The following is a 12,775-nucleotide window of genomic DNA, read 5'->3' as shown; positions in this document are numbered from 1 at the left end:
AAAAAAAAAAATTAAAGAACATCAAACCATGAATACCAATGCAAAACTATGAATACCCATTATGAATATACAATACAGAGAAGGTTGTCCATAAAATAGAGAAACCAAACAAAGATGTCCTAGATGACATTATATAATTCACCTACATTTCCAGACCATGGACATTCTGTATATTTAGAGATATTATAAAAAACAATTAAAGCTCAATGTAAACTATTAAGAAGATGCTTATAAAAAAATAACTTGAAGTTTTGTCCTTGGTCTTGTCCATTATTTTTAGATGATGACATAAAGATATTCTTATAAAATTCACAGGTGACAGAAAGCTAGGATGCATGGCTAACCCAACAAATCAAATTATGATTCAAAGTTATCTGGACAGGCTGCAACCAAACTAGTATGGAGAAATGGGAAGCCTTACAAAGTAAATACAAAAGAATTACCTGGAGGAGGGGAAGCAGAGTGAAAAGAGAACTGAAAAGCATGGAAAGCATGTCACGCAAGGTTTAGTTAGAGGTTGTATAATAGCAATCTTTGGTGTTGAAGGGCTGCTATAAAAAGGGAATGAAGGAAGACTCATGCATAGATTCTATGCCACAAAATATGAAGTGTGCGGTTGGTTATTAGGCCTCAAACTAAGCTAGCAGTAATGTGAATACAAAGGAGGTTATAGGGGCACCTGGGTGGCTCAGTCAGTTAAGCATCTGACTCTTGATTTCAGCTCAGGTTATGATCTCACAGTTCATGAGTTTGAGCTCCACATTGGGATCTGTACTGATAGGGAGGAGCCTGCTTGGGATTCCCTCCCTCCCTCTCTCTGTCTCTCTCTCTCTCTCTCAATATAAATGAATAAACTTTAAAAACAAATGAAGAACCAAAAAATGAAGTTATAAACATAAAAGATATTGCTAAGTAAAAATCCAAGATCTTTAAATTCAAGTATTTCAATGCCAATTACGTGCCAGGCACTATGTTGATGATAGAGGCACAGGGGAGACAAAAATGGAAAGACTTAATCCAGTTAAGACTAAATCCTTACTCTTTAGTTTCTAAGATCTAGCAGGGATGAGACACTAATAAATAGTTAAACTACAATGTCATAAGTACTAATATAAAGACATATAAAGTTCAATAGAGTGTGGAGAGAAAACAATAAACTCTGCTAGCCAAGGGAAGTGACTTGAGCTAGATCTTCAAGGTCTTCAGGGTCAGGTACGTAATTTGGAGTTTTCCACGTAGCTAATGAAGAACATGGGGCAAAAAGGGCATGGAAAAGTAATGCCATGCTTCCAAGCATAAAGTAACTGAGATATGGTGAGACTACTAACAGAAATGGTGAACCTAAGAAATGGATAGAGGGATGGTGGAGGCAAAAGATTACATATCTCAAGGTGAAGAAATTTGATATTAAAAAAAAAGGAAAGGGGTGCCTGGGTGGCTCAGCTGGTTAGGCATCCAACTCTTGACTTCAGCTCAGGTCACAATCTCACAGTTCGTGGGATCGAGCCCCACGTCAGGCTCTGCACTGACAGTACAGTCTCTCTTCTCTCTCTGCCCCTCCCCTGCTCGTGCACACTCGCTCTCTCTCAAAATAAATAAACCTTAAAAAAAAAAAAAAAAAAGGAAAGGAACATGTGTAAGCTAACAATAATTTATCTGTTTACATCTGATTTGTTTTTAATACTGGCTAACTTGTTTAGAGTTAGAAGGAAACCCAGGAAAGGTAAAACAGGAGACATGAAGCCAGAAGACTATGTCTGACAATAATAATGGGGCTGAGATGAACTGAAGAGTACACCTACTGAAGGTATTCAAATTCAAAAAAAAAAAAAAAAAACTTTAAAGTTTATTTATGCTTGAAATTTGAAAGGTTATTTACAACTTTAAATAAATCATATGAAACTTATTGGGAGGCAGTGTGTAGAGTGGTTAAAAGCACAGAGTTTCTAGAATCAGACTGAAGTTCAAATCCCTCTCCACCACTAATGTTTTGATCTTGGAGAAAATTAAATTCTAGGCCTCAATTAGCTCTTCCGTAAAATGGGAATAACAATAATGCCCAACTCAAGGAATTACAAGAAGAAATAAGCTAATATATGCAAAGTATGTAGATCAGTGCCTGGAAACTAACAAGTACTCAATAAATGTTAGCTATTCTTATCAGCCTTTTTATTCTTTGGGGGGCAATGGGGTGAAAGGACCATGTATACTGACCCAAATTGGGATGTGATTTGATCTTTATTTGTGCATTCTCCCAAAAGAGTTCCAAATGCTTCTCTTCTCAAAATGGTTACTTTAAATTGTTTAAAACCATATGAACTCAAAATCCCCTCAAATTCCATGCATACTTTTTTTTTACTTCATTGCAAACAATATATTACAGCAAGAAAAAAAATTTTAAGTAAACAAGTAAAATAGTCCTTGATCAGCAATCCAGCCCTTGTTCACGTGTTCATATGCATATCTAAATACAACTTTTGAAAGGGATGATGGATAAAATGGAATGAGTCATCTAAAGAAATTCTGAATAGTAATGGACACAGATGTGCCTTTTGAAAATTATTCACCACAAATCCTTTAAAATATTAACTTCACTCTGATTCATTCATCCAGCAAACGTTTATTGCGTGTTTAGTTCAGAGAAAGCAAGAGTGCTTCCAATCGCAGGATCCCTGGGAGAAACTGACATTTCGGTTGGATATTAAAGGACAGGTAAAAGTGAACAACAGAATCGGGAATGCAGCAAGTACAGATGTACACCATGCTGAAGTATCCACCAGAAGATACTAACCAATTTCTAAATAAACTTCTTGCTCACACAGGAAGGTCAGTCAACAGAATTCACTGAGCTTAGGCCACTATACTAAATTTCATGGAAAGAATCTTAATCATACTTCATTCTCCCCTTTTTACCTTGCAAGAGGCTGTGGAGGTTCTGACAGAGACATGTCACTACTGGAAGATGCACTTAGGGGACGTTCCTGGACTTTGTTTTCTTTGTCAGATTCTCCAGAAGGTTGATACCCTGGTCTGGTCTAGGAGAAAAGGACAGCAAATTCATCTGACCCCCATCCCAAAGATATATTCAGGGAATACATAAGACTAGTTTTAATTCACTTCAATTTACAAAGATTCATGAAATGTGAGGGCTTTTTTCTCCTAAAATAAAACCAATCCAAATTCAGTTTGTCTTAAAAAGCAGCCATTACAATTAACAGCAAAATTGCATCTGAAATCCAAGAAGGGCACCTAATACTAACTGTGTAATTTGAAGGAAATAATACTCTTCCTAAACCTCAGTTTTCTCGTCTAGAAATAGTAATAGTACTTACCTTCTCAGAGTTGTGAGGATTTAGTGAAGCTTTACCCTATAAAGCCTTTAACACAGTCTGTGGTAGGTACATGGCACGTACTGAATGTTATTCTTAAAACAAGAGCAATACTCGTAAAATCATCACATGCAATAGAATATTCTCTAGGTTCCGCACAGATCACAAAACTAGGCTTTTATGAACATCATCTAACTTTATGCTCAGTAACACAGTGAAAACTAGGCAAGGATGGAACTAACAACAATGACGAGCTGAACAGAGATCAGGAACACTCACTCTAGGAAATGCTAAACTGAGCACTTCTTTCTAATCATATTTATCAAATCACTCTTCACACACAATAAGTTTCATGAAAAGATCATCATTATTAAATACCGTCTGGGTATCTGTCTGAATATTCGAAATGATGGCAACAAAGTGGTGAATCAGGTTTTTCCAATCATGACTTACTTCCCTTTGTATTTCTGACACTACTATTACCTGCGTTTCCTGTGTGACATGTTGGTGAGGCGGCTCTTCAAGCAAGGTCTTTTCTAGTAGCAATTTGGAGTAAGTTTCCTGCAGTCGCCTGGTTACTGATGGCTCAGAAGGAGGCACATTTTTGACTTTAGTAAAGGCTTCTTTCTGTTTCCGATAGAGCTCCTGTAATCGTTTGTTCTTTTGCTCGGTGGCCTCCTTTTGAGCCTTCTTCTCTTCATTTTGCTTCCTCTTCCTTTCCTCCTGCTGTCTAACAATGTACTGCCGTACCTCATCTGTGTCATAGTGGCGCTTTTTGGAAATAACAGGGGGATCTTCATTAGCTGTTATTTTGTCAGGTTTTCTTTTTACTGGGCTGTGACTCCTAGGAGCTTGTACTGGTGCTGATGACTTCGGATTCTGTAACTCTCCTATTTCTTGCCTGGCAGCCTGAACTGTAGAATCCAGCTGTAGGTCATCAAGAATTCCACGAATTTCAAGAGGTAAAAAGTCCTTATTTAAGGCAGTATTGTCCTCCTGTTTATTATCTGGAAGAGATGGAGCTAATTTCTTTGTATTAGTCTCAGACCGAGCTCTACTTCTCGAACGTTCTGAGTTTCGTGGAAGATGTCTATGCGAAACATCCAATCTAGGATCAGATTCTGCTCTTCCAATATGACCCCCTGCAAAATATGAACTGTTAGCAATGTATGAAAATCCTAAATTCATTCCTAAGATTTATTGCAGTAAGGACAAAATTAGGGAATGTTCCTTTATTCTAAACTCAAATTCAAGTATCCGATAAAGTTGTTTAAAGACTATAATAGAAGGGAAAAAAAAACACCTTTTTTAGAGGAGAATAATTTCAATCTTTTAAAAAACTAGACTTCCAGTGTGCCTGGGTGGCACAGTCAGTTAAGTGTCCGACTTGTGATTTCAATTCAGGTCATGACCTCATGGTTCGTGAATTCAAGCCCCAAGTCAGGCTTTGCACTGACAGTGTGGAGCCTGCTTGAGATTCTCTCTCTCTCCCTCTCTCCGCCTCTCCCCTGCTTACTCTCTCTCTCTCAAAAATAAATAAATAAACTTAAAAACAAAGACAACAACTATACTTCCTTGGCATTTAAACAACGCATTTTTAATATTTCTAAAATAAAGACAAATCTATTGTTGATGTGAATACTTAAGTATTAATACAGAATTATTATTTCTCTCCCATGTACATATTTAATATTACTATCTCTCTCCATCCCCAAACCATCAAATCAGGAGTTCAAAACCCAACAATGTTTAGCTACCACAACTCTCCAATGAATAACAGAAAAAAAATTAAATAGATAGAAAAACAATCATTTTAAAATCTAAATGCTTATTGACATGGCTTGATTTTAAACCAAGAATGCATATGAGTTTATTTATAAGCTAGTGAAAGTAAAGAGGAGTAAATACAAAGTATATATTGATTTCTATATCCCAAATTATAGTTGTGATTGCATTTCTTACTGAATCCATTCCAGAAGCTCAAATTAATTAAAGCAAATTTTGTTCCTGAAAAGGAAAGCTGGCCTGTAGTTAACTTCTATTTCATTTCCCAAAATTAGTGTTCATGAAACAAGTAACTAGTTATCTCAAAGAGCATTTAAGATACTTCACAAAGAGAAAAGTAATGGACTTGAGGGTCAAACCAAAGAGTTTTAGATTCTAGATCAAATTTTGCCACCCACTGAATATATACCCTGAGAAAAAAAATCATTTCTCTCTCAGGGCCTGTTTCCTAATCTGTCAAATAAAAAAAGCCAATATTATGAATGTCTGCCTATGTTTGTGTAGAGAAAGACAAATCGGACTTAGTCTCTTAAGGTCCCTAAAAGTCTAATAAAACCTAATTAAATGATGCTTTTCTATGCAGCTGGCAGCTAAATGTAATTAACATAACAAATAGAATCCTTAATAAAAGTCATCATAACATCTATATATGGAATTATCCACAGACAAGCCCAATAGAACAGTTCTTCTCTTTTGAGCTACATTCACAATTATAAACCAAATTCCGAAAGCATTCTCAAGAGTACTTTCACCTTCTCTACGTACTTATACAAGCAATCTTTAATTGCTTTTCTCAACAATTTTAATTACTGAAACAATTTAATTTAATAATTTAATTACTCACCAGATTTAGTAGTTCTTTCTCTTCCACTTCTGTCACTTGATGCTGTTCTTCGCTCTTTTTGCTCCAATCTGGGTGCAGGCCCCAGAATCTTCTTTACTAATTTTTGTCCATCTCGCCAAGAAGATGTACTTATCAGACGACTGCTACCTAAAAAAATATATACATACACATACCAGGTTGAATTTAAAACTTCAAGTATATCTACTCAACCATACAGGTTTTGTAATTAATCTTATGCTGATCTTATGCCAAAGTCAGAGGGTTTACAACCTAATTTTTAACCCAATGTCCCCAAAATTAATTAGCAGTTTAAATCTTGATTTATTCACACATCTCAAATAAGTATAAAATGCTATGGACATGGGGCACCTGGGTGGCTCTCCATCAGTTGAGTATCCGACTTCGGCTCAGGTCATGAGCTCATAGTTTGTGAGTTCGAGCCCCACGTCAGGCTCTGTGCTGACAGCTCAGAGCCTGGAGCCTGCTTCGGATTCTGTGTCTCCCTCTCTCTCTGCAACTCCCCTGCTCACACGCTGTCTCTCTCTCAAAAATAAATAAAGATTAAAAAAAAATTGAAAAAAAAATGCTTTGGACGTTAAGTACCAAACATTAATGATTCTTGAATCCTCAAGAAGCAGAGCACTGAATTCAACAGTTTGGGCACACAACAAAAAACATATCTTAAGTATAGTAAGTGTTTGGTTTACCAACGGTACCTGGCACATAGTAAAGTGTATGTCTGCTGAATAAACAAATGATTTCAGCTAAGCGTAGGAAAAAAATCCCAAGAAACATGTCACAGTTACCAGTGATTACTGTTAAGGGAATGGTATTATAAGGAATTTCACATTATATTTTATAGATACATAGCAGAACTGTACATTACTTTTCTATGCATAAAACAATGACACTCAAAAAGCAAACATCGCCAACAGTATAAACTGCCCTCATTATAAAAGTTCGTGAAAGTATGGTCCAATAAACACAGCTGTTGATTAAGAGAAAAACTCTTCATTTACTACTTTCAGACTGTAAAAAAATTAAAATTAGATCATCATACACCAACACAGGTGGAGTACTGTGTGGCTATTGCAAATTATAAGTTCCATAAGAAATAAGAAAAAAGTTCTGGTGGTACAATGCTAAGAGAAAAAGACAAAATGTTATGTATGCAATGATTACATCACCTACTATTATGATTTTTAAACTACTGGAAGGAAATAAACAAAACACTAGTACTTTAAGTGAGAGTAGTGGTTTTCTGTTTTCTTCATTTTTCAAGCTTTCTGTAATGCTATTTTATTGCATTTGTAATAAAGGACATCCAATTTAGAGTTCTTTTAAAAAGGCTTCAATTTAAAAGTTTCAATTAAACCGCAGTTTTAATAAAACATCTAGTATTAAGAAACATGAATTATGAATCCGTGTTTACTTTTTAAGTGCTTTTGCACCTTGTTATTAACCTTAAGCGATCTAAAATATTTAAAAGGCTTTAAGTCTACTGTTCAATCTATTTATAAGAAACTATGTTCTTAGGCAAAATGAAAGAACAGGCTTCTCTTGGAGTTCAGCTTCTCTTGATTTCTGAATCAAAAGCAAGCAACCATGAATATACTGGGTAGTTATTTATAAATGTTGGCTTCTGAATATGCTGTGTGGTTATTTCTAAATTCTGGCTTTCTAGAATAGTCTCACTGCAGTCGCTGGTGGTAAAAGGGGACTTTCAGTTATTGATAAACTATTAACACAGCTTTAGCACATTTAATGATTCTCTGTCAGTCACTGCACAGTGCATACATGGGAATTAGTCTACCACAAAACTGGAAAAACACAATCCAAGATCAGTGTTTACAAGTTACAACGGTCCCAGTGCTTCATTTCAAACTATGCCCCTGGCAAGAGTATTACATAATACCACATAAAAATAACACTTTGACATATTTTTTAATGTAAAACTTAGCTTAGTTTGTGTTCAGATAATTCACGTTCTTATAAAATTTTGATTTGTATATAGTCAGGGTCATTCTGACATCTAGAGGTTAACAATGGGTGTCACAAAATCTGTTACTTCACATTCCATAGATTAGTCTATGATCAGAAAAACAAGTGTCTGGTTAAAAACCAGTGCCTCTGGGGCACCTGGGTGGCTCAGTCGGTTGAGCGTCCAACTCTTGATTTCAACTCAAGTCATGATCTCATGGTTCGTGACATCGAGCCCCTTGAGATTCTCTCTATCTCCCTCTCTCTCTCTCTCTCTCTCTCTCTCTCTCTGCTCCTCCTCCATTCGTTCTCTCTCTCTCTCTCTCTCTCTTAAAATAAATAAACTTAAAATACATATATTAAAAAAAAAAACACCAGTGCCTCATCACTCCTGCTCCATGTTCCTATAATTCCCTATCATACATTAGTCACATTCTATTATAACTGTGTATCTACTATCTACTGTTTTCCTGACCAGATTATAAATTCCAAGAGGGTAGGGGCCATGTGTATCCTGCTTACCACTGTATTGCCTAAGCTTAGTATAGCACAGGGCGTCACACGTATAAAGTGCTCAAAAATATCTGCATAATGAATGAATGAATGATTGATTCTGAATGTCTCCAAACTGAAAGTGACAAATTCTCAACTTCCTCCACTCTCTCAGGCCAAATTACTCACTAACATAAATATGACAGCTAAATAACCATTTTCAATATACCAGAAATAATAATTATTATTAATGGAATCATACCTAACATTTGAGTGCTTACCATGTGCCAAATACTACATACTGAATGCTTTTAGGTATTAATTATTTTAGTTTTCACAACAACCCTGTGAGAAAAATACTACTGCTTTCCCATTTTACATACGGGGAAACCAAGGGACACTAAAATTAACTTACTCACCAAAAGAACAAAGCTAGACGTAACAGAACAGAACAGGTTATAAATGCAGGCAACCTAGACTAGGCCTGAAGTGTTAATAACTACAAAACTAGGGAATTCTCTTTTTCTCAGTCCTGATCTATTTAGAGTCTGGCCTGACCAGTATTGGCATGGACTGTTATATTTTTCTCATGCAACATTTATTCTCTTTTGAGAGTAAGTGAAGGGATGTAGTGACAGTCATAGGCAATCCCTTTATATATAAAAGTTTACTACATAAAAGTCATTACCTGTAATCTGGTTAATTTCTATTAAAAATAATGATTAAACAATTGGGCTGGGGAGATATGTTTACTATTATGGTGAACATAAGGTTTCATGAGTACATACATATGTGAAAACTCATCAAACTAACATTCTAAATATGTACAGCTTATTCTATATCAACTATACCTCAATAAAACATGTATACAAAATAATGATATATAAATGTACTGAATTTTTCTATGTGCCAAACAATGAAAACATCTGGTTAACAAGTATTTATTTCCAGCGCACTTGGGTGGCTCAGTCAGTTAGGCATCCAACTCTTGATTTTGGCTCAGGTAATGATCTCACAGTTCGTGAGTTCAAGCCCCATGTCAGGCTCCTGCTGACAGTGGAGCCTGCTTGGGATTCTCTCCCTCTCTTTCTGTCCCTCCCCCATGCATGCGCTCTTTCTCTCTTTCTCAAAATAAATAAACTTAAAAAAAAAAAAAACACTTATTTCCATATAGAATGCCACTTCAGTATTATGTAATGGGGATGGGCATGATATTGAGAAAACCAACCTGTTTTGCCTTCTGGACTTGATAACTGTGTTACCTTTTGGACTTTTCGCACTGGCTTGACCACTTTTTTCTCTTTACTTTTTTCAGCAGGTTTCTCTTTCATAGAGATATCATCTGAAAAGCAGAAACACTTATAGCAAACATTATAATGATTCCTACCCACCCATTCGTCCTCTTCCCGGTAAGAAAAATCAGCATAAAGCATGATTCAGGTAGGGGGGAAAAAATCTTCGCTGAGGCTACTTCTGTGACCCATAAGCTACCAATGCCAACTCCTCTTATGGAAAGGTCTAAAGATTACCACTAACTACCCCTACAGTTTGAGTTCTAAGTTTTCATTTTTTGTTTTTCATTTTTGCTTTGTTTTGTTGTTGTGTTTTTTTGCTGTTGTTGTTGTTTTCCAGAAAACCCTCGAAAAATTTTCCTCATTTTCACAATTTCACAAACTGGAAGAAGTTACAAAAGTAATGCTTTCCAAGCCAGGGTTGGATCATTTATAGAATCTCACAGGTGAGTACTTTCACAGATTCTTATTTCATTTAAAAATTCCTACATATCTGAGATATTCATGAACTTCCAGAATAAAACTTCATAAAATAATATTCCCAAATATTAACCCTTTTATGGTTATGCTCGTGAAATATGTCAAGCCATTTCACATATAAATTACTACTCACTAATTTTTTTAAATTCCAATCTGGGGAAATAGACTAGCTACACATATAAACTTGAAAATCAACCTCAATTACAGATCTGAAGAAATGTAAACTTTATTTTTTTTTTATTTTTTTTTTCCTTCAACGTTTATTTATTTTTGGGACAGAGAGAGACAGAGCATGAACGGGGGAGGGGCAGAGAGAGAGGGAGACACAGAATCGGAAACAGGCTCCAGGCTCTGAGCCATCAGCCCAGAGCCTGACGCGGGGCTCAAACTCACGGACCGTGAGATCGTGACCTGGCTGAAGTCGGACGCTTAACCGACTGCGCCACCCAGGCTCCCCAAACTTTAAAACACATATAGAGCTCTGCACTCTGAACAGAGTGGAAGTGTGAGTCAAAGGTCCTAAAGTAGGAACATACCTGAGAAACAGCAAGCAGGCCAGTGTCCGTGAAATGAACACAGAGTAGAGAGAACCACGGTCAGAGACATAACTGAGGGCCAGATTGTGTGGGGCTTTCCGAGTCACTGAAAGAGCTTCAGGTTTTACTTAAGAATGAGATCGAGAGGTTTTTGGAAGTTTTAGGGCAAAGGAGTGATATGATCTAAACTAAATCTTAACAAGCTTACTCTAGCAGTTGTGATGATAACGGGCTTACTAGAAGGGCAGAAGCAGGAAGACCAATGAGAGGGCTATTGCAATAATCCACACAAGAGACTGATGGTGGCTTGGACCTAGGTAGTAGTGAAATGTAAACTTTAAAATACATATAGAGCTCTGCTCTTTCTCTGGAGAAAGGTGGTGAGGTGGAGAAAGTGGTTATATTTTAGATATATTTTGAACAACATGAAACATAAGGTCTGAGAGAAATAGAGGAGTCAAGGATGACTCAAGATCTGGGGCCTGAAGTAGAAAGATAGAATTAACAGAGCTAGAGGGACTACCAAAGGAGTAGGTTTAAGGGGGTATCATGACCCCATTTAGTTAGCTCCATTTTGGATTTATTAAGTTTGAGAAATCCATTATATATCCAAAGGGAGAGGTAGAATTAGCAGTTGGCTACAAGTCTGAGTGCAGAGGAAAAGTCTGGGCCAGAGACATAAATTTGGGAATCAACGGCAACAGAAAATATTTGAAGTCCTGAGACTAGACGAGCCTGCCTAGAGTGTACATAAATAAACAGTAGTAGTAGCAGTAGTAGTAAGGGAAGAAAAAGAAAAAAGAGAGAGAGAGGAAGAGAAGAGAAAAGAAAGGGAAAAAAAAGGATAGACAGACCCAAGTAATGAGCCCTGGGCAGGACTATGTTCAGATATCAGGGAGTTAATTAGGTAAAAAAAAAAAAAAAAAATCTGAAAAAGAGTAGCTAGACTCAGGAGGAAAACCAAACACTTAAGGAACCCTAGATGTCAAGTGAAGCGTTTCAAGAAAGAAGTAATCTATCATGTCTAATGTCACAGGGAGATCAAGATGACAACTGAGAATCAAACACTGGCTTTAGCAATGTGGGAGTCACTGATGACCTTGACATTAGCCGTCCACAGAGAAGGCGGAGCAAAACCCAAATAGAAAAGGGTTCAAGAGTGAAAGGGAGGAGAAAAACCGGAGACAATGAGTATAAGGCAACTTTCTGAAGTTGTGCCACAAATAGGAGAGAAACCAGGCAATAACTGAAGAGAGTAGGGCCAAAAGCAGTATTCTTTTATGATGGCTGAGATAACAGCATGTTAGCAAACAGTCTGTTGATGGGCATGACCTTGAGGAGAGGGAAAATTTGATGATGCCAAAGAAAGGAAATAAGGACAAAGTGATGTCTTTAAACTTTTACAAGAGTAAATGGAACCTAAAACACAAGTAGATGGGTCAGTCCTAGCTAGAAGCTAATGGACAGAGTTCAACCACCATGAAAGAGAAGGCAGTCTTACTAGACAGACTTTTTTTTTTAATGTTTAGTTTTAAGAGAGAGAGATAGCATGAGCAGAGGGAGGGGCAGAAAGAGAGGAGGACAGAGGATCCAAAGTGGGCTCTGTGCTCACAGCAGCAAGCCCCACATGGGGCTTGAACTTAAAAACGCTGAGATCACGACCTGAGCCAAAGCTGGACGCTCAAACTGATCCACCCAGGTGCCCCAACAGACAGACCCTTTTTTTTTTTTTAAGTTTATGTATTTATTTTGAGAGGGACAGAGAAAGCACGAGCAGGGTAGGGGCAGAAAGAGAGGGAGAATTCTAAGCAGGCTCCGCGTGGTCAGCACAGAGCCTGACATGGGGCTCAAAGTCATAAAACCACAAGATCATGACTTGAGCTGAAACCAAGAGTTGGATAACAACCAACTGAGCTACCCAGGCACCCCCAGGCAGACTTCTTAAAGAATTCATTGACATACATCATTCTACTGGTCTGTAAAGATACTGACCTATAGAGGTATATTATTATTATCCCTCTTTTACAGATGAGAAAA

The 12,775-nt window shown here is 37.0% G+C and overlaps 1 protein-coding gene across 4 annotated transcripts in view; it reads right to left on the bottom strand.

Moving 5' to 3' along the window:
* Positions 1 to 12,775, bottom strand: part of CEP350 (centrosomal protein 350) — a 155,709-nt gene that overhangs the window by 104,187 nt on the left and 38,747 nt on the right. For all 4 annotated transcript variants that reach the window (XM_040446480.1, XM_040446483.1, XM_040446481.1 and 1 more), the window contains exons 8-11: positions 9,659 to 9,772; positions 5,959 to 6,105; positions 3,813 to 4,471; positions 2,914 to 3,035 (exon numbers count right to left, since the gene is read on the bottom strand). In XM_040446480.1, the coding sequence (XP_040302414.1) occupies positions 2,914 to 3,035; positions 3,813 to 4,471; positions 5,959 to 6,105; positions 9,659 to 9,772 (1,042 nt within the window). The remainder of the gene's footprint in view (positions 1 to 2,913; positions 3,036 to 3,812; positions 4,472 to 5,958; positions 6,106 to 9,658; positions 9,773 to 12,775) is intronic.

This window comes from Herpailurus yagouaroundi, unplaced genomic scaffold (genome assembly GCF_014898765.1).
Source record: "Herpailurus yagouaroundi ecotype Mexico unplaced genomic scaffold, PumYag 195, whole genome shotgun sequence".
Lineage (NCBI taxonomy): Eukaryota > Metazoa > Chordata > Mammalia > Carnivora > Felidae > Herpailurus > Herpailurus yagouaroundi.
This window is presented reverse-complemented; position numbering and strand designations above follow the sequence as displayed.